The 21,655-nt window shown below is 52.6% G+C and overlaps 1 protein-coding gene across 1 annotated transcript in view; it reads left to right on the top strand.

Moving 5' to 3' along the window:
- Positions 1-18,664, top strand: part of XXYLT1 (xyloside xylosyltransferase 1) — a 190,368-nt gene extending 171,704 nt beyond the window's left edge. Inside the window, exon 4 of the mRNA XM_060150334.1 lies at positions 17,108-18,664. Within this exon, the coding sequence (XP_060006317.1) occupies positions 17,108-17,504 (397 nt within the window). The 3' untranslated portion in view covers positions 17,505-18,664. The remainder of the gene's footprint in view (positions 1-17,107) is intronic.
- The last annotated feature ends 2,991 nt before the right edge of the window (positions 18,665-21,655 follow it).

Below are 21,655 nucleotides of genomic sequence, written 5' to 3'. Positions count from 1 at the left end.
TGGGCGGAATGAACGGCAGGAGACCTGGTCGGGCCCCTGTGGGCTCTGTGCGTGTGGGCAGGTGTCTAGGTCTTGGGCGAGAAGCCAGGCGGCTCTGGGGAGGGGAAGGAGGAGGTCTGGCAGGGAAAGGAAGTGTTGAAGATGCAGGCCCACCCGTGGTATGGTGCAGCTGTGGGCAGGGTGCTGGCGCTGGGCTCCGTGGGGCCTGGCCCAGCTCTGCTGTGTGGGTTCATTCCTTGTCTTCTTTGCCTCCTTCCCAAGGTGTGTCCGCAGCCCAGGTTTCTTGCTTTTTCTCAGGCTGGGAACTAGTTGGGAACTTGGGGCCTCCCCAGCAAAACGGCCCTGCAGGTTCCACACAGGGCGGAGAGCAGAGCAGCTCAGCACCCCCCTGACCCTTGGCAGTACCAGAATTTTCAGGATGAGGGCCCCCTGGGGTGCAAATAAGCACCTGATTCTTTGGGCTGTGGTTCTAGTCAGGACGCTTCTTCCTCAGTCAGCAACTGGGCAGCCTGAACGGCCATGGGGAGAAAGGCAGGGAGAGGGTGGCCAGGAGCCCTGGGGGAGGAAGAGCTGCCCCCTGAACAGCCAGAGAATTCCAGAAGAACGGCTGCAGGAGCGGTGTCCAGCAGCCTGCTGTCGTTGCAGAGGGTTCTAATCACTCTCCCCAGGTAGTGGCTTGGACTAGCGTCTAATTTTAAGGCCAGTTTTGATCTGTCTTTTTTTAATTCCCCTCTTCATGTGCACTCAAATCCAGTTGGCGGTTCTGGTTCAGGCTAGGCTCCGGCCCTCCACCGCAGAGAGAGCTGAGAAGTCCCTGGCCCTGAGTGCTGTGGGGCTGCAGTTCCTCTCCACAGTGCTCTTCCAGCTCCAGGAGCCCCAGGCATTCCTGTGGGCGCCTGAGTAGAGAGCTGGGTGGGGACAGAGGGCCAGGGTAGGTCCCATCCTTCTCTGCCTTTAGTGGGAGCCCCCCAGGCTCGGCAAGATTCTGGTGGTCCATCTAGAAGGCATAGAGAAGAGACTCGAGCAGATCAGATCCAAGGAGGCAGCTAAGGGGCACGCTTCCAGATTAAAGGGGAGAACATCTCCCTAGGAAATCGGCCCCATGTGGCAGGGAAGCAAGGGACGCTCACCAGCCCTGAACGAGGTGAGGGTGACTGTGGTCCAGAAGAAGCAGGGGAAAGGCAGGTTTGCTCTACGTCGTCTGCAAAGAAGTCGGCATTTAATGGGCCATGCTGGCCAGCGTCTCACAGCTGTCCCTGTCTGCGTCCTCCCGGCCTGGTCCTGTGTTTGGAGAAATGCACAAAGGCGGGAGGAGTGAGCGTGTGCCGGTACTCAGGCGGTTGTTGGGGGTGGCACAGAGACGCACAGGTCTGCGCTGGGCGCGTCTCCTTGCTGTACAGGCAGGAGAACGAGGCCCAGACAGGGCAATGACCTGGCCCGTGTCCCTGCGCCAGTCGGTGATCATGGTTATGTAGCTGTTGCCATTTATGCCACGCCCAGAGTGCTCAGGACAGAAACCCGGGCTCGGAGCTCCTACCCTCCGTCAGTCCCTCTATCCACCTGTCAGTCCTCAGGTCCTGTCCCGCGCCTGCTGACCATCTCCTGAATGCTCCGCTTCCCTCCTGCCCTGACACCACTGCCATGCTCCCCTGGGTCACTGCGGCAGCCCCCAGCTGTCTGGCTGCTTCCAGCCCTGCCTTCTCCAGGCCATCCCTCGCCCAGCCGGTGACCTTCGTCATACACAGGCTGCCTTGCTTTAACCCTTTGTTATCCTCGGCATCAAGGTCAGCCTCCCTGACCTTCCTCACAGGACCCTTTCTAGTCTGGCCCCTGCCCGCCGCCCATCTTAGTCCAACCAGGCTGGACTGTGCTCAGTTCCCCAGGCCAGGTGCACTGTGGCCCACCTCTGCTCTTCACCTGCCTGAGTCTTCACATCGGGGCTCACATACCAGTTTCTCCAGGAAGGCTTCCTTGAACCCCTCCAGACTGGGTGAGGAGCCTCTCTTTGGGGGTCTTAAAACTCCCCATTGCTGTGCCATCCTGTCTCTTATCACCCAGAATTGTGATTGCCTGTTGGCTGGTCTGCATCCTTCCCAGACACTGAGCTCCACGAGGGTAGGAATCATAGTTGTCTTTCCTGTTTACGGTTGTATCCCAGGGCCTAGAATGGTGTCTAGCACATAGTAGGTTTTCAGTAAGTATTTCTTCAATTAATAAACGTGCCAGGCTCTCCCCTGGCACTTCAACTTAAGCCTCAAAGAGATCTCATCCTCTCAGGTTTACAGATAACCACACTCAAGAGAGTTAAGTAACTGGCTGGAGGCCCTGCCTCTGGGAAGGGGCAGCCCTGAGACGGCAGCCCAGGCCTGACTCCACAGCCCCTGCTCTGAATCCCTGTGCTTGTTGAATGGAACTGCAGGTCTGCGGTCTCTGCTGGACCCCTGGCATGTTTAGAGACCGGGAGGGGCCTCAGTCCCAGCAACCCACGCACAGGGAGCTGCCAAGATTCCAGGCCATCTTTGAGGAGTTGTTTATTTTCTGAGCCAGACAGTTCTGATAACCCCCTGGTAACGCTGCTCTTTGATTCAGCCTCGCTCAACTGCGATCTGAGCTGGCCTGTCAGGAGGACAGCTTGTCTTGTGGAATTTCTTCTTCTTTCCTTCTTTAAAAGAAAGGAAACAGAGAAGACAGCGCAGTGGAGGGCCAAGCCGCGGGGCTTCGGGCCGCAGAAGGCAGCCAGCCGTGAGGGGACGCTGGCAGGCCAGGAACAAGCTGGGTGTTTGGGTGGGCTGGAGGCCAGGCCTGTGTGGCTCAGGTGTGCTCTTTACAGATGACCTCTAATGCTGCCACCCCACCCCGCCCTGCACACGGCCCCCGTGCTGCCCTTGCGTGAGGAGAGGCCTAAAGAGCCCCAGAGTCCTTCTGCATCTGGGCCACCACGGAGTTGCAGGAGGCCCACACAGCACAGAAGGCAGAGGTGAAGGCATGGCTGCCTCCGGGCCAGCCCCGGGGTGAAGGAGGAGGCTGGCCCAGCCCCGCCATCCAGGGCCTCTTTCCTGTGCTGAGCACATTGGTTGTGCCATCACCACCCGCAAAGGACAAGGCTCTCAGGGGCCCAAGAGCATGAACTAAACCGAGCCAGCCGCTGGGGGAATGGTCAGAATGAGCCCAGGATGGGGGTGGTCTCCCTTCATCCGTCCTGGACTCTGTCAGCTTGTCACCATACACAGATGGTGGCTCATAAACGCCCACCACAGCCCACAGGCAGGGCAGGGCTCTTGGGATGTGAGGGGCACAGGGAGGTGAACGCCTGCTCCCTTTCTCTCTGACTTCACTGTGGGGCCAGGGCTGGGGATGGGACTCTCTGACACTGGTCCCAAGTCACTGTCCCTTGCAGAGAGGCTGGAAAGGGGTGGAGCCTTGGGGGCAAACCTAGATATTCTCTCTCCAGAGCACACACCCCTTCTCTGAACCATCCTGCAGGGACCCCACTGAGCCTCCTTTTGTCCTCAACCTGAACTTCCAAGTGACAGTAGTTTCTTTGCCTACTTGACCTCATGCAGGAGGATTCAGAATGCTTGAATAATTTAAGTCTCATGGGGATGGCCCTTTGTCCACATGAAGACATTGCGGCCACACAGATGAAGCATGGACTCTGGAGGGTTTCAGTGTTTTGAGAGAATTTGGGAGTGGCTGCCTCTGTGGCCTCCCTTTCTTACCCTGAGCTCCTTTGGCTGGCAGGATGCCCGTCTCCAGCATTGCCAGAGAGACTTCCCTGCCCAGAGCCAAGGTGAGCCGTCCCCAGTGTGGTGACTACTTGTCCCATCCTAAGTGGTTCCTGTGGGACAGAGGTTTCTGTGTGATTCACCTTTGTGTCCTCAGTGCCCTGCACACTCTAGGCCGCTGGGATGGGTCCCTGCGGTTGGGTTCCGAAGGCTGTTGGGGTCCTGGGATTGTGTGCAGGGGTGGGGGGTTTGCAGAGAGCATCCTGGGGTGATTAAACTTACTAGATGATGGCAAGTGAAGAACAGGCAGCAAGGGCTGACATAAGTATTTTAGGGAAAGAACTGATGTCCTATGACCCTAAAAAAGTGTGTGGTTTTCCTTGGTCAGAATCTGGAAAAGCATGAGACAAAAGCTGAGGCTGCCGTCTTGCTGGTGTGGGAGGGCCCTCAGGCAGCTTTGTGGTGCCCGGGCATGTGAGCTGTTACATCTCAGCTGGGGGATCTTGTGCAAGTTGCTTCCACTCTCTGTGTTCCTGGGTGATCTCTATAGGTTTTTTCACCTACGGGATTTTGGTTCCAGGGCCAGAGCCACGACTGAAACCAGGCTTCCTGCCTCTATCTAAGTGCACCTGGGGCAGGGAGCACACTGGCTCACTCCTGCTATCCCTCTACCCTTACATAGCCTGCTCCACGGTTGGAACTGGTCTGACGAAACTCAGACCCCACCCCCAGTCTTGGTGTGTGGAATCCCCTATCCTGTCTTCTGCTCTACCAACCAGACCTCCCCTGAGAATCCATTCTCTGAGTTCTTTCTCACTCCAGCTCTGAACTTGGTGAGAGCACAGGAGATTGAGAGCCCACCCTGTAGGCTCCACAACTTCATGGGCCCCTCTGGGAGCGCAACACTGAGCAGGGAGGGCACTTCCTCCTGCCCCGCAGCCTCACCTCTGGGCTTAGCCTCGCAAGAGGGCTGTGTGACCATAAGCACATTGCTTAACCTCTCTGAGCCTTCACTTCCTCATCCTTACTGACCATAGATGTTGTCGTGAGGGATTGAGAGAATGTATGTAAAGCTGAGTAAGGGCTGCCCGAGTGATGGCAACTCCTCTTCCTCCTCCTCATTATTTCAGGTGCGGCGCTTGGTCTGTACCAGGCTTTGAACATTTACTGAAGACTTAGGGATATGGGTGAGAAGGAGTTGATGAGGACAGAGGCCTCTGGTGCTGGGGAAACTGGAGGAGAGACCCCAGGGGTCATCTAAATGGGGCAGGGGTGGGAACAGAGCCACGGAGAATCCACACTGCTTCCCACTGAAGGTGACGTGTGTCTTTGGCTTCCATCATCTCATCTGATGGGATTGTTTGACCTGCGTTATCTCATAAAATCCTCACAACAACCCTGTTTCCATACAGGAAGACTGAAGCACAAAGCACTTTAGCACCTTGTGCAGGGTAGTGAGCAAAGCACCGGGATTTGAACGCGGACTGTCTGCCTCAGAACCTCTTAACCCCGTCACGCACCGGCACTTTTTTTCAAGTCAGTGGACAGCTAATACATACCTGCCTCCCCCTCCACCCCAGACTGACTGCTAATCCCTGGGGATGGAAGGCGGCAGACCTGGGCCCTCCCTCCTGGCACCATAAGCGCCCTGCTTCCAGGAAGCATCTCCCCAGCCAGCCCCCCAGGACTGTGCAACGTGAGAAGGCTCAGCAAATATTAGCATAAAAATTTGCAAGTGGCCGAGCCACCTATTTCATGGCCATTTTCATGATAAAATATCACTGCTACTCATGTGGTTTTCATTTCTGTATAAGATTATTAAAAATACCTCTTTTTTCCCCTCTGAGTATGATCGTCGGGCCAGCAGCATCAGCATTACCTGGGAGCTTGTCAGAAATGCAGCATCTGAATGAGAATCTGCATTTTAACAAGATCCCAGGTGAGTCCCTGGCATGGTGACATCTGAGAAGTGCTGTTGCCCGTGATAGGCTCCCGTGGGGCAGGGCCTGTGTCTGGCCCATCGCTGTACCCCCACGGTGCCTTGCCGTGTGCCTGACAGGTGAGAGGAGATCCCCAGTGTTTGTGTCAACATGCCGATCACTTGTTTTACCCTTGACCGAGACCCATGCCACAGTGTGTGGGACAGCGAGCAGGGGCAGGCAGAGGTCAGCTGAGGTGAAGTGGGACAGCTCACAGACTGCTTCTGGGCTTGGGAAGTAACACATTTTCCTGGAGCTCGGTTGCCTTTGTGCCCGGCTCAGCCACACCAGGGTGAAGGACACCGGGCTGGACTGGTGTTGAGCTTAATTCGGGCACAAGGTTAAATTCCACCTGTGGTCCTCCCCATCACCCTTACTGCACACGCCTACGCTCTGCTGACTGCCCCGGAAAACACCCGGCATGTGTCCTGGGCACTTCTCTCCTGTGTCCCCTAGTGCCACGGGGCTGTTGGGAGCAGTGAGCCAATTCTGAAGGTGACTCTCTCTGGCTTTGTCTTCACCCTGATGAAAGTCCCTCCCTCAGCCCGACTTCTGGGAAAGGGCAGGATTGTGGAGCTGAGCTGGGGCCCCCTGCACATGGGTTGTGACCAACCCAGCCTGCTGGCTGCAGGCCCTGCAGTCTCCTGGTTGGTCCCAGGGCTCACACCAGATCTGAGCTGCTCCCTAGCAGTGATGTACAAGCCCCGCTACTTGGAAGCTAGGGGCTCTTCCAGAGCCAGCGCTGGGAAGGACACTGTCCACAGGGCTGTGGGCGCCACTGGGTCAGGTTACCATCTGCGGCTCTTCATGGCTCACCTTTGTCACACCCGCATCTCATCACAGGTGTGGATTCTAGAGCTCATGGGACCACCTTTTCTCCCTTGCCTTCTCTGTCCTCACCCTGGAGGAGACCTGGCTTCCCCGGGTGAAGACCCGCATGGCCCCAGCTCACAGGGTCCAGGGCGCACTGTCTCCCAACTGCCTTTCTGAACTTTTGTTCCACCACCTTCATCAACATTCTCCTCTTTTAAATTTCTGCTATCTGATCTTACAGTCCCTTATTCTTTTGTTCATTCATTCTTTAATCCATTCATCCATCCATTCGAAACTTAGCCATTCTCATGGGTATGCTGGGAATCAAATGCCCATGCTAGGCTCTCAAGACATACAGGTGAATAAGGCATACCCTGGTTATCAATCCAGAGCTTCCTCACGCCCTCGCTACTCCAGCAAATTCTTTCATTCATCTTTTATTGATTCCTTATTGCATTTCCGAGGGGCCCTCATAGACGATTTCTCTTTCTCAGGCCCTTCTTGCACCCCAGCTCCTCTGTCTTCTGAGATGACTTCACCTCTTACCTTCCCAAGATTTAGAGTTGACCAAAAATGAGCTTTTAAAATATCCCTTGCTCCCACCTCAGAGCCACTGCACCTTCTTACTTCTGTCCCTCCTTCAGGCTCAGATGCGTCCCAGGATTTCCCTCTTCTCGGCAAACTCTTCTGCCTGGCTCCTCTGACCTTGGGCAAATGTTTTATATCTTCCTTTCACACTTATCTATAAAATGGAGATAATAGTTCTTACCTCATGGGTTTGTTACAAACGTTAAATGAGAACTTAAAACGGCCTGGCACATAGTACTCACTAAATATTAGCCATTATCATGATTAGCGTTCCTCAAAGTGCCCCCCTGCCATTCATCCTGTTTCCTGTCTCTTCAGTCTGGCACACGCATCCCTTTCCCTTGACATGTGGCTTCGCTTCCCTCTCTGTAAATACGCTTCCCTCTGCCCTCTCTTTGCTGCTGGTGTATCTGCCTGCCCTGCCTCTGCTCCCCCTGCTCTTGTGTCCCCAGGGCCAAGTGTCTGGCCTCTTAGGCTCCATCACTCACCTCTCAAAGGTCTCGGGCACCTCCTGCAGCATTTCTGGGTCTCCATTCTCTACGGCTTTCAACACTGTCACGTTCCAGGCATGTGGTGAGGTGCTGGGGGGCAGTTCAGACTGTGGGGGGGAACCAGGGGAGCCAGGAAAGACTGACAATCTAGAAAATAAGGAGAGGTGGGCCCCAGAGACTCCCAAGGGGCCGACTGGCAGCTTCCATGGGTTATGTGGTCAGAGGGGATCTATCTCAGCTCCCTGTCCCTGGAGGAGAGTGTCTTTTTTTTTTTAAATTTTATTAAGTATAGTTGATAAACAGTGATGTGTTAATTAATGCTGCATAGAAAAATGATTCAGTTATACATATATATACATTCTTTTTCATATTCTTTTCCATTATGGTCTATCACAGGGTATTGAATAGTTCCCTGTGCTATACAGTAGTTGAATATAGTTCCCTGTGCTATACTGTAGGACCTTGTTGTTTTATCCATCCTATGTATAATAGTTTGCGTTTGCTAATCCCAAACGCCCAGTCCATCTCTCCCCATCTCCTCCTCCCCCTTGGCAACAAGAAGTCTGTTCTCTATGTCTGTGAGTCTATTTCTGTTTCATAGAGAAATTCGTTTGTGTCATATTTTAGATTCCACACGTAAGTGATATCATATGGTGTTTGTCTTTCTCTTTCTGACTTCACTTAGTAGGATCATCTCTGTGTCCACCCATGTTTCTGCAAATGGCATTAGTTCATTCTTTTTTATGGCTAAGTAGTAGTCCATTGTATATATGTACCACATCTTTATCCATTCATCTGTTGATGGACATTTAGGTTGTTTCCATGTCTTGGCTGTTGTGAATAGTACTGCTGTGAACATAGAGGTGCATGTATCTTTTTGAACTATAGTTTTGTCTGGATGTACACCCAGGAGTGGGATTGCTGGATCATATGGCAACTCTATTTTTAGTTTTTTGAGGAACCTCCATACTGTTTTCCATAGTGGCTGCACCTACTTACATTCCCACCAGCAGTGTGGGAGGGTTCCCTTTTCTCCATACCCTCTCTAGCATTTGTTATTTGTAGATTTTTTAATGATGGCCATTCTGACCGGTATGAGGTGATACCTTATTGTTATTTTTATTTGCATTTATCTAATAATTAGCTACGTTGAGCATCTTTCCATGTGCCTGTTGGCCATCTGTATGTCTTCTTTGGAGAAATGTCTGTCTGGGTCTTGTGCCCATTTTTTGATTGGGTTGTTTGTTTTCCTGTTATTGAGTTGTATGAGCTGTTTCTGTATTTTGGAAATTAAGCCCTTGTTGGTTGTATCGCTTGCAAATATTTTCTCCCAGTCCATAGGTTCTCTTTTCATTTTGTTTATGGTTTCCTTTGCTGTACAAAAGCTTGTAAGTTTGATTAGGTCCCATTTGTTTGTTTTTGCTTTTACTTCTATTGCCTTGGGAGACTGACCTAAGAAAACATTGGTATGATTATGTCAGAGAATGTTTTGCCTGTGTACTCTTCTAAGAATTGTATGGTGTCATGTCTTATAATTCTTTACGCCATTTTGAGTTTATTTTTGTGTATGGTGTGAGGGTGTGTTCTAACTTCATTGATTTACATCCGGCTGTCCAACTATCCCAACACTACTTGTTGAAGAGACTGGTTTTTTTTCCATTGTATATTCTTGCCACCCTTGTCGAAAACTAATTGACCATAGGTGTGTGAGTTTATTTCTGGGCTCTCTATTCTGTTCCATTGATCCATATGTCTGTTTTTGTGCCAGTACCATGCTGTTTTGATTACTGTAGCTTTGTAGTATTGTCTGAAGTCTGGGAGTCTTATGCCTCCTGCTTTGTTCTTTTTCCTCAGAATTGCTTTGGCAATTCTGGGTCTTTTATGGTTTCATATAAATTTTAGGATTGCTTGTTCTAATTCTGTGGAAAAGAAGTCATGGGTAATTTGATAAGAATCACATTAAATCTGGAGGAGAGTGCCTTCTGGTGGCAAGGTGCACAGAAGGGGGAGCCAAGTGGCTAGCTCAGTTAGGGCTTGAAGAACCCTGAGGCCAAGGTGAAGCTCTTATCACGGCTGTTGAAATTATTGAGGCTGCCCTAGGGATGGAGCAGAGAAGAAGAGGGTATGGGTGGTGGGCAGAGGTGATGAGCAGGGAGGCGAGGAGGCAGCTAGACTGATGGTGTGGCTGCGGTGCATGGTGGGGGGACAGCTCTGGAAGGGTGTGTCGGGGGAGGCAGCGTGCATCCCTGCAGTCTGGGGGAGTGGCAGCAGGATTGGCTTCTACTTGGGGAGGGAGGGCTGGAGATACTTAGTGCTGTCTGGGGTGTCTTTCTGTCCTGATCCGTGTTTGTTCAGATGGGAGGCAGAGGATGGGCAGTTGCTGTCAGTAAGAGGGTTTGGAGGGCAGCACCTGGGGAGAGAAGGCCTGGAGGCCACTGGATTGGATGGGGATGAAGGTGAAGGAGGAAGGCTGGGGGCGCTTTGGGCAGCTGGGACACAGGGCTGGGGCATGCAGGGTTAAAGTGCACACAGTGGGCCTGCAGGTCCAGCTGGAGGTCGGTGCAGCTCCTCAGGGGGCCCCACGGCCCGTGTCAGTGTTGAGGACAGGCTACTCAGAGGTCCTACCTGTGTCCTCACTCCTCATCCTCCATTCCCTAAATGTCAGCACTCTCCAGAATTCTGTCCTGCCTGCTTTGCACTGTGCTTGTGACACACCTGTGTCCAGCTTCCTGCTGGGCATCTGTTCGAGACTGAACGGGGTCACTCCCCTCTGCATCCTCCCAGCCCCGCCGTGCTGTTGGCAGCTCCGCCACCCCTGAGGTAGCCTAGGCCTGAAGCCCCTCCGAGCTCCGTCTGCCTGGCTGAACCCTGCAATGCCTCTTCCTCCATCATCTCTGTCCCTTGTGCCTCCCCCAGTTCCTTGCCATGCAGCCCTCCAGGGCCCAGCCCAGTGGCGGCACCTCAGTGCTCTAGAGCCATTTGTCAGATTGAGTGGTGATGGGTTCTCCAGCCCCACCCACCTGTTCACAGCTCTAGGACAGCAGGTGTGGGAGGAAAGCCGAGACGTCCGGCCGGCGGGCCGGGGAACGACAGGAGGGCCAGGGATGGGGATGGATGCTTTAGGAAGGGGCATCCCACCCCTCCTGAGGGCACGGGGGAGCGGCTGGCGTCCTGGTGGTGCTGTGCCAGGGGAGGCCTCAGGTCCACTGAAGCCACCCATAGGGCTCCAGAGCAAAGGAGGACTGGGGGCGTTAGGAGAGCTGTCCTGCAGCAGGTCAGAGCCTTGCCAGCAGGGGTGTTCACGCTCCATGATTCCAGTGCTCTGCCAGGTTTTAGAGTCCCACAGAGGTGGACAGATCATAGCCGGTGCTGCTTTGGTAACGAGACAGACAGTCATTCCAGACTCCCTGGAGCAGGAAGCCGTGTCTAAACAAAAACCTGCAGACGCCTGGCTGGTGGACGAGGGCTGGTCCCTGAGATACCACCACACCCTGAGAAGAGCCTGGGCAGGAAGGGCGTCTGCCTTCGGTGCTGAGCACCCATGGTGACAGCCCAGGCGCTGGGCAGGGTCTGGCATGTGTTTGCTCCTGGAGTCCAGGACGGCCCTAAGGGGTGTCTCATCCCCATCCCTACGCGATCGCTGAGCAAACCAAGGCCCTGAGAGGCCCAGGGGCTCACCCCGCTGGTCCCCAGCCCAGGCGTCCAGGGTCCAGGCGCAGCCCCCCAGCCCCACCCCAGGACCACCCCCGCTGGTGTGTTCACACCCAGGTCTCAGCTCCTTGCTGCACTGCCTGTTTCCTGAGGGCAGGGATGTTCCACTCACCTCCGTATGGGTTGGGTCTGTTAAATAGCTGAGTGATCGGCAATTGATCTTCTCAGTTCAGTGTGCTCTCTGTTGTTCCTGTTCATCTCATGAAGAATTAGGAAACACGGGAGAGTGGACTTTTGGGCATCTCTCTGCTGACTGACCAGTGCCGACGAGGGGCCCCTGTCAGTCCTACCACTGATAACCTGTGTGACTTTGGGAACATTTCTTACCCTCTCTGACCAGCGGAGTCAGAGACCTCCCTGCTTCAGGCCTTGCCAGCAGGAGATCCTAACAAGGGTCAGCTGTGACTCTCGGTGGTAAGAAATGCCCTAGGGCAACAGGCAGTTTAAAGCTTCGCGGGGCCCACAGCCCCACGTGGTCCACGCCCTCTCCAGTTGGATACCACAAGACAGTGGTTCCCCTAGAGAATGAAGGGTCAGCGCCCGTCCCGCAGAACCTCAGCCCCAGCCCAAGGCAGGATGGAGAGACAGTGCCACTGCTGTGAAATCATCCCCTAGAACTGTCCCGTCACCTCGCAGGACCGGGGCTGGGTGGAACGCTGGGCTGCCTCTGAGCATGGCTCTTCACTCCTGGCCTTTCCTCTCGGACGACTGGAAAACAGGGTCCCTTCCAAGCCAAACAAGAGCTGATTGGGCCTGGTACACAAGCACGGCCATGAGGGAAGTAGTGTTTCCTGATTCCAGTCTTTGCTGATTAGACGGCGACCTTTCCCCGGGTAGAGGCCGGCCTCCCTTGCTCCTTAGAGACTTTGCCCTTGACTCTGAGGCACACTCAAGGGGTGAGCCATGGTGAGATGTGCCGCGTGTGAGGCCGTCCTTGTGAATCCCACACCTACAACAGGGCCTTCTCAGCCTGAGAACCTACGGCTTGAACTCAACCTGAGTCGGCACAGGCTTCCAGAACCTTCCTGAGGGGTGTTGTGCAGACTGCCCGGGCCCAGTGTGTGTTCCCATCTTTGCTTCTCCCCTCTTGGAAGTGAAAGTAGAAAACTGAGCCTTAGGAGCTGAGAAAGGCCAACCCAGGAGAAAAAAATCATGAAGAAACAGGGAGGCAAAAGAGTCTGTGATTTGGGGTGGTGTGTGGGGAGGAGGAAGGGACGATTCACGGCAGCGTGAGTCCTTTTCTGGAGAACGTGAGCTTTAGGTTCTCAGCCAGGGCCTCTGGTTGAGAGCCTTGTTGGAGTGACCTTAGCAATGATCATCAGAGAAAAGACCTGAGGGAGGAGATGGCTCTGCTTTTTCAAAACTATAATACTTCAAACACCCCTTCCTGTAAGGATGGGTTTTCCTCACTAGAACTAGTCCACTAGCTTTTAAAGTCCTTTTTATGATTATTAATTAGGATGTATTCGATATAAAAAAATTAGAAAATGCATCACCCATAACTAGTAGAATGTGCTTGAAGGCTCCTCACTTGTGCTCTCCCAGCAAGCCTCGTCGACTTCTGGAAGGACTCGGTACTTACAACGGACCATCTGCACTAGGCCTCGTTTTACAGTTAAGTTTATTTCTAAGGGGGAAGAAACCTTATCCCCTCTAGTGTGGGTCTCCAGGTGACCATGGGGGTGGGAACAAGACTCCACACAGGCCCAAATGAAACAATTAGGCAGCACCACATGGCTGGGCTGTGGCCATGGAGGTTAATCTGAGAAACTTCTGGAAGCTCTCAGAATCGGATTCCTTCATTCATACAGACGTTTCCTGCAGCCTCAGCACGTGCTACTGGCAGTGCCCTGGGAATATACATGGTCAGCCCAGGCCCCATGAGGAAGGCAAGGGTCTGGGGTGCTCTCTGACCACCACCCTCCAAGCCAGCAGCTGCTGCCTCACCTGATGGCCTGGTCCCCAGCACCCGTGGCCTTGGGGTCTGCCAACCAAAGTCAGAAATAATATTGAAATCCAAGTGCTGCTCCTTGGAACATTAGCCTGTGGTGGAATCTGAAGTAGTCAAAGATTAAAGGGACCTTGGAGGTCAGAGGCCCTGGATCCGAGTCGGGGCCCTGCCCCTCACAACTGAGGGCCTCTGTTCCCTCTGTTAAAATGCAGGCAACAGTGTCCCTGCACTGCTGGGAGAGGAGTGAGGTAGAGAATCGTAAGAGGGCTTTGCAGCCCGCATGTGCTGCCGCGGCTGTGGAAGTGGGGACCCCGCCCCGTTAGGCCGCGCCACATGGGATCAGAGGCCCCTACGTGAGTTCTCATCCCTTCCACGTCCCTCTATCACTCTCTACCCCAAGCCTCGCACAGCTCCTCCACAAGGACCAGCTGCCGTGGAAGCCTGAGAAACCCACCATTCCCCTAAGCAGCTGCTCGGTTTTTCTGGGTGCGTCTTGGGGTAGTAGGAACACTTTAAATAACGGCAGTAATTTTGTACTTAGAGAATCGTTGGTTCATTTTCAGGCTGTGTTTCTGCTTCAGACACCCCAGGCAGCTTGCATTTCCAATTTCCTTTCCCTCTCTGGCTTCTCCTTACAAATCATAATGTACTGATGTCCCAGACCTGGTTCTTTCTGGCTCTTTGTCATAAAATGCCTCTTATGTCTTGATTAAGCAGTGGTCCTAGGCAGCACGTTCCCTAAGAGCCACCTAGGTTATGGTCTCCGCCTGGAAGGATTCCACCTACCTCTCCGCCTCTGGCCCTGCCCTCCGGAGCCCAGCAAGTCCGGTGCCAGGTCACTCTTGTGTAGACAAGAAGAGCTGGGGGAGCTTCCCTGCTGAGGTTGGTAAGGGCGTCCTGGGGCTGCCAATGGCCCCTCTGCTCCCAGCTTGCTCAAGGGTTGAAACCCTTCTGAACCTTTCTCAAACATCTGAGCACCCTCTCGTGGGTCCCTGTTCCTCTCCCCCAAGATAGACCTGGCAGCGGTGGATCCAGGGCTCAGAGAAGCAGCAGGATTTTTCTCGGCAGCGGCAACTGTCCTGACCTCTTCCTGCCCCTGGTGCCAGGTGACATCGGAGGCCATGTAGCCTGAGCTGCACTGACCTTTTCCTCAGTCCTTATCATCACTTCATGGTTCCTGAGGCGCTACTGTGCCAGGTGCTGAGCAGGCAGAGGCGATGGCGGTGCTGGGGGACCTCACAGACGTGACCGCCGCGCCCACACCACCAGCCCGTGCCACGTTCCCCCGCCCGTCCTCTGGGAGGGGAGGACAGACCGTGGGGGAAGTACAGAAGGACCGGTGGGCTTGATGGGGCATGAGGTGTCCAGGGGCTCCACGCGCACCGACTCTGCCTCTTCGCTGCCATCTTCTCCTTTCCCCCGGGTCTCTCCTCTCTGGAGAATGAATCCAGTGCTTTGGCAATAGAACAGCCCTCCTCTTAAAAAAGATAGCGGGAGAGAGAAGCCCTGTACCTAAGGTGACACATAACTTGTAGTCTGAACCCAAACATTTCAATGGATGACCAACCGTCCTGGTTTGCCTGAGACTAGGACAGTTTCTCAGGACATGGGACAGCTGGTCACCTGCTTTTGAAAATGAAAGGGTACAGGACTATTCATTCAATTTGCAATACTTTGATTTTCCTTATGATTTCTTCTTTGGCCAGTGGATTGTTTTAAAGGTGTGTTGCTTAATTTCTAAATATTTAGAAATTTTCTCTATCTAGTTTATTTCAAGTGCAGTTCCATTTTGGTTAGGGAGCATTCTTTATATGACTTTTAACTTTTTTCAATGTACTGAGACTTGTTTTGTCCTCCAGAGTATGGTCTATCTTGGTGAATGTTCCATTTGCAGGAGAAAAGAATGTGTGTTCTGCTGCTGTTGAGTAGAGTAGAGAGTTCCACAGATGTCGACTAGGTCAAGTTGGTTGATAGCTTTATTCAGATCTTCCACATCCTTTGTCTAGTTGCTCTATCAGTTACTGAGAGCGGGGTAATAAAATTTCCAACTAGAATAGTGGAAAAAAAAACAAAAAACCTCGCCTGGTTTGAGGGTCCCTCCTCTACCATGCCGTGGTAGCCCAGGTCTATTTGGTAGAATTTTAGCTGGTTTGCAACCTGTTCCTGAAATTAACTATTTGGAAGAAATATGGTAAAATGAACTAACAGTTGTCAAATGGCATTCTAACCCTGCTATGATCCCATCACTGCAGGCTTTAGTGGCTAGAAAGATCTAGCATCTCCGTTTGCTTTGGAAGCTTATTTTTGCCAAGGTTGTTATCACCAAGTAGGCACCAGAGCTCTGTTCCACTCACAGTCCAATTATGGTGAAATTCAGACAATGAACCTGTGTATTCCACTTGTAAGAATGTCCAAATGGAATGCTTTACCCTGGCCAGGAGCAAACTCTCGGCCCCCTTGTGATATGCGAGACCTCAAGGAAGCTTTCTCTATTCCCAGACCTGGAGAAATGTGTTGAACTGGAAAATGCATCAGGGTGGCCCACCCCGGGTCAGGCCTCTGGTTTTCTTTCCACTGCACTGCCCACTTCACTGCACAGCTCCTCCCTGTCGTTGGTCGGGAAGCTGCTCTGTGGGAGGCCAGAGGGTGGCATTTCCAGGCCGGGGGCAGAGCTGGTTTTGCTATGCTGCATCCCCATCCTACGGACTCTAGGGAAGAGGCAAAGCTGGTAAAACAGGTGGGATGGAGCCTGATGCAGGACACGCCCCAGCCCACTCCTGCCCTTGCCCACGACAGAGTGTCCTCCATCTTTCCTCCTTCCTCCAAGTCGAAGCCCCTCTGCTGTGACGGCATCTCTGCAGGAATGGAGCCTGGGTCTCTCTTTGCCCCTTCCTGTGCCCATTCTGTGCAGGAACTTGCTGTTAAAGAGGCTAGAGAACAGAGTGGCTCATGCTCTAACCTTGTCACCCACGGGGAGGTTTCTGGATCTGACTTCCTGTCTCCAGATGGAAACATCTGGATAAAGGACCTAGGAGGGGCCCCTTGGCTCTAACATCCAGTGGACTTAGAGCAGATTTCTAAATCTGCCTAGAGAGAAACTGAAATTGAGTGGACCTGCTCTCTAAAATTGCTATAATTCTACTTGGCTGTCCCATAGCCACTTTCACTTGACCCACCGGTGGACCTGAGCTGTTTCAGAAATGCTAGGCATGGGGTTTTAATGAATGAGACTTGTTCTGAAGCAAAAAAATGATTTTGATTCAGCCTGTGTTTAGCTCCCTATGTCTTTACCTGATCACCATTCAGAACTGTTTCCCAACTTTTCTCTCTCCTCTCCTTTTCAAGATCACAGACAAAAATCTAGGTGGAAAGTTCCACCTAGATTGTTACTAACCTCAGAAGTGGACGCTGGAGCCGGATGCCTGGGCTGAGTCCCTGCTTGTGCTATTTGCTGATTGTGTGGCTTTGGGGAAGTCTCTGAACCTCTCTGTGCAGTTTCCTCAGGCGTGAGGTGACATATTGCCTCTGAGAACACCCGTCTCATAGGATGTAGTGCCTGGTGCTCACGAAGTCTGTACAGATGTGATTGATGGAGATGATGATGTCATCCTGAGGGTGGTGGGAAGAACGTGAGGCTTGGACTTGGGAGACTCAGACCGGCTCTGCCTCTTGCTGGCAGTGTGATACAGATTCTGAGCCTCAGAATGGCTCAGTCCTCGTAGCTGTAAAACGAGTGAAAATGGAACCTCCCTCCTGGGTGGTTGTGAGGACCCAGAGGAACAGGACTGGCAGACTGTTCCCACCCACACACACACGTCAGGCTAAATCTGTTCTCTTTCCCCTTCCCAGGCACACATTCTGGCAGTTCCGTCATGAGAACCCCAAGACCCGGGTCGGGGGCCCTCCCCCTGAGGGGCTCCCCGGCTTCAACAGCGGGGTGATGCTGCTCAACCTGGAGGCCATGCGCCAGTCCCCACTGTACGGCCGCCTGCTGGAGCCAGCACAGGTGCAGCAGCTGGCCGACAAGTACCACTTCCGGGGTCACCTCGGGGACCAGGACTTCTTCACCATGATTGGCATGGAGCACCCTGAGCTCTTCCACGTGCTGGACTGTACCTGGAACCGGCAGCTTTGCACCTGGTGGAGGGACCATGGCTACAGCGACGTCTTCGATGCCTACTTCCGGTGTGAGGGCCACGTCAGGATCTACCATGGGAACTGCAACACCCCTATCCCAGAGGCCTAGGCGCCTCCTCACCCGATCTGGGGAAGGAGAGGGGCGCCTCTCGGACAGGCCTGGGGCAGTGTCTGAACTCCTAGAGAGACACGGCAAGGACGTCCTTGTGATCAGGTGCTGCAGCTCTCCCAGCACACATCGCTGTCCTGAAGCCATCCCATGACGACTGGACCCTTTGCCCCCACTGGTGCTCTGGACCCTCTGCCTCCAAGGACCAGGCGTCATGAAGGACAAACACATAGACCTCTTCCGGTGGGCTAGGAAGCGAGCATTTGAAAAGAAGGAAGAAAAACAAAACGGTGCCTCTTGCCTTCAGCCCCCAAAGAATGGAAATCCTTTTAAGAACTGGGCTTTCTTAGACCAAATATAAACTTATTTTACATCGACAGGCGAGACAGAGCAAACAGTACTGCTGTAGCTCCCAGTGAGCTCTAAATGCATGAGCCAGGGTTTTAACAACCAGCCCAGAGTTTAAGCATCCAAAGGAATGCTGGCCTTCCACACGCGCATCCTAGGAGGCCGTGTGGTTAGTCTCACGATGCTCGTGGCGCCTGGTGGAGATGTAAAGATCCCACCTCTTTGGGGAGGGCCCTCAACAGCACCTGTGGCCCACGTAAGAAAACTGGTCTCATTATTTTAACCTTCACAGCATTTACCTCCCAACTGCATCACAGAACCTCATTATCCCTTATTCATCTGATCCAGCTCCAGGTGACCAGACTCTGCTCTGAAATCAAATCTGCCATCAAAGAGACTGGCCACCCGCAAGGACAGGTGATGGAATTGTCTGGATTGGGAAGACTCATTCCAAAGAGGAGCCCAGCAGTGCCCTAGTGTAACCGTGCAGCTTGGAAGGGGTGTCGCTCTTAGACTTATAAGCATTCTAGTCTCTTTATTTGGAAGAATCATCTGTGTGACTTTATCGCACCAGGTCAGACCCTATACCTTACAAGAAATTAGGCTGTCATTACTTGATTTCTGCTTTAATGAGTTCTCCTGTAAGTGAGCTACAAATACGAAGCCTCTATTGGTCCATTTTGTATAATCCACCTGGGGTCCTCGGGAAAGAAGTGTTGTTGGATTTTCATCTTATTTTAATTCAATTTCATTTATTTTATTTTTTTCCACCGTGAGTGAGAATAGCTAATAAATAATCTTTGAGAACACAATGATTTCTGTTGTTTGCTCTCTGATCACAGTTTCCAGCTACCTGAAGGATCTGAATCAAGAGTGTGATCAATGTCGTTCAGAGTCTGCCTCCCCACGTGATTAAGCTAGTAAGTGTGCTCACAGTGGGTCTCTGGGGCCTAAGGGGGACCACATCTGAGAAGGTTATATTGGGCTCAAAATGGAGAATTATTTCATTTCAGGTATTGACAGGCCGGTCTAATTCTGGGAGCAGAACCCACCACCGCATCCCTTCTCATCTGCTTACCCCAACTGTCCGCCTACATCATCCCCTGATGAAACGGAACACACGTCTCTCCTAACTCTCAGCTCTGACAGAACAGGTCTGTCCGCTTAGGGACTTGATTTCCTATTTATTGCTACCAATTATTTTTTAGTGGTTTTTGAGAGACAGCAATCTTACTTACTTACTTATTTATTGGTTGTGTTGGGTCTTTGTGGCTGCGTGCAGGCTTTCTCTGGTTGCAGCGAGTGAGGAGCTACTGTTGCAGTGCACGGGCTTCTCATTGCGGTGGCTTCTCTTGTTGCGGAGCATGGGCTCTGGGTGCACGGGCTTCAGTAGTTGTGGCTCGTGGGATCTAGAGCACAGGCTCAGTAGTTGTGGTGCACGGGCTCAGTTGCTCCGTGGCATGTGGGACCTTCCTGGACTAGGGATTGAACCTGTGTCCCCTGCACTGGCAGGCAGATTCTTAACCACTGCGCCACCAGGAAAGTCCAACTGCTACCAATTATTGAATGTCTGCTGTGTGCCTAGCATTGTATTACGTGTGATAATGACACACTATCACTGATACTTGTGAAAACCTCATTAAGGTAATTCAGATTCTAAAATTTATTGCAATAAAATAAGAGATGTGGACAGAGTCACTGTTTACCACAGCCTTTTTTATAATAGAAAAAAATTGGGAGCAACAAAATGCTGAATAGGGGAGTGGATAAATAATGTGTGTTACAGCTATATAATGGAATACTTTAGGCATTAAAAATCATATTTTTGGGTGGGAGGGGAAGATGGCGGAAGAATAAGACGCGGAGATCACCGTCCTCCCCACAGATACACCAGAAATACATCTACACATGGAACAACTCCTACAGAACACCTACTGAATGCTGGCAGAAGACCTCAGACCTCCCAAAAGGCAAGAAAGTCCCCACGTACCTGGGTAGAGCAAAAGAGAAAAGAATAAACAGAGACAAAAGGATAGGGACAGGACCTGCACCAGTGGGAGGGAGCCGTGAAGGAGGAAAGGTTTCCACACACTAGGAAGCCCCTTTGCGGGCGGAGACTGCAGGTGGTGGAGGGGGGAAGCTTCGGAGCCTCAGAGGAGAGCACAGCGACAGGGGTGCGGAGGGCAAAGTGGAGAGATTCCGGCACAGAGGGCCGACCAGCACTCACCAGCCCGAGAGGCTTGTCTGCTCACCCGCCGGGGTGGGCGGGCCTGGGAGCTGAGGTTTGGGCTTCGATCGGAGCGCAGGGAGAGGACTGGGGTTGGTGGTGTGAACACAGCCTGCAGGGGGTTAGTGCGCCACGGCTAGCCAGGCGGAGTCCAGGGAAAAGTCTGGACCTGCCGAAGAGGCAAGAGACTTTTTCTTCCCTCTTTGTTTCCTGGTGCGCGAGGAGAGGGGATTAAGAGCGCTGCTTAAAGGAACTCCAGCGATGGGCACGAGCCGCGGCTAAAAGTGCGGACCCCAGAGACGGGCATGAGACGCTAAGGCTACTGCTGCCGCCACCAAGAAGCCTGTGTGCGAGCACAGGTCACAATCCACACCCGTCTTCCAGGGAGCCTGTGCAGCCCGCCACTGCCAGGGTCCTGGGATCCAGGGACAACTTCCCCAGGAGAATGCACGGCGCGCCTCAGGCTGGTGCAACGTCATGCTGGCCTCTGCTACCGCAGGCTCACCCCGCACTCTGTACCTCTCCCTCCCCCCAGCCTGAGTGAGCCAGAGTCCCCGAAGCAGCTGCTTCTTTAACCCCGTCCTATCTGAGCGAAGAACAGACGCCCTCAGGCGACCTACACGCAGAGGTGGGGCCAAATCCAAAACTGAGCCCTGGGAGCTGTGAGAACAAAGAAGAGAAAAGGAAATCTCTCCCAGCAGCCTCAGAAGCAGCGGATTAAAGCTCCACAATCAACTTGATGTACCCTGCATCTGTGGAATACATGAATAGACAACGAATCATCCCAAATTAAGGAGGTGGACTTTGAGAGCAAGATTTATTATTTTTTCCCCTTTTCCTCTTTTTGTGACTGTGTATGTGTATGCTTCTGTGTGACATTTTGTCTGTATAGCTTTGCTTCCACCATTTGTCCTAGGGTTCTATCCGTCCGTTTCTTTCTTTAAAAATTTTTTTTTTCTTAATAATTATTTTTTATTTTAATAACTTTCTTTTATCTTATTTTATTTTATCTTTTCTTTCTTTCTTTCTTTCCTTCCCTCCTTCCTCCCTTCCTCCCTCCTTTCCTTCCTTCCTTTCTTTCTACTTTTTCTCCCTTTTATTCTGAGCCATGTGGATGAAAGGCTCTTGGTGCTGCAGCCAGGAGTCAGTGCTGTTCCTCTGAGGTGGGAGAGCCAAGTTCAGGACACGGGTCCACCAGAGACCTCCCAGCTCCACATAATATCAAACGGCGAAAATCTCCCAGAGATCTCCATCTCAACACCAGCACCCAGCTTCACTCAACGACCAGCAATCTACAGTGTGGGATACCCTATGCCAAACAACCAGCAAGACAGGAACACAACCCCACCCATTAGCAGAGAGGCTGCCTAAAATCATACTAAGGCCACAGACACCCCAAAACACACCACCAGACGTGGACCTGCCCACCAGAAAGACAAGCTCCAGCCTCATCCACCAGAACACAGGCACTAGTCCCCTCCACCAGGAAACCTACACAACCCACTGAACCAACTTTAGCCACTGGGGACAGACACCAAAAACAACGGGAACTACGAACCTGCAGCCTGCAACAAGG

Source organism: Lagenorhynchus albirostris, chromosome 5 (genome assembly GCF_949774975.1).
Source record: "Lagenorhynchus albirostris chromosome 5, mLagAlb1.1, whole genome shotgun sequence".
NCBI classification, from domain to species: Eukaryota; Metazoa; Chordata; class Mammalia; order Artiodactyla; family Delphinidae; genus Lagenorhynchus; species Lagenorhynchus albirostris.
The sequence above is the reverse complement of the archived record's forward strand: the minus strand, read 5'-3'. Positions and strand labels throughout refer to the sequence as shown.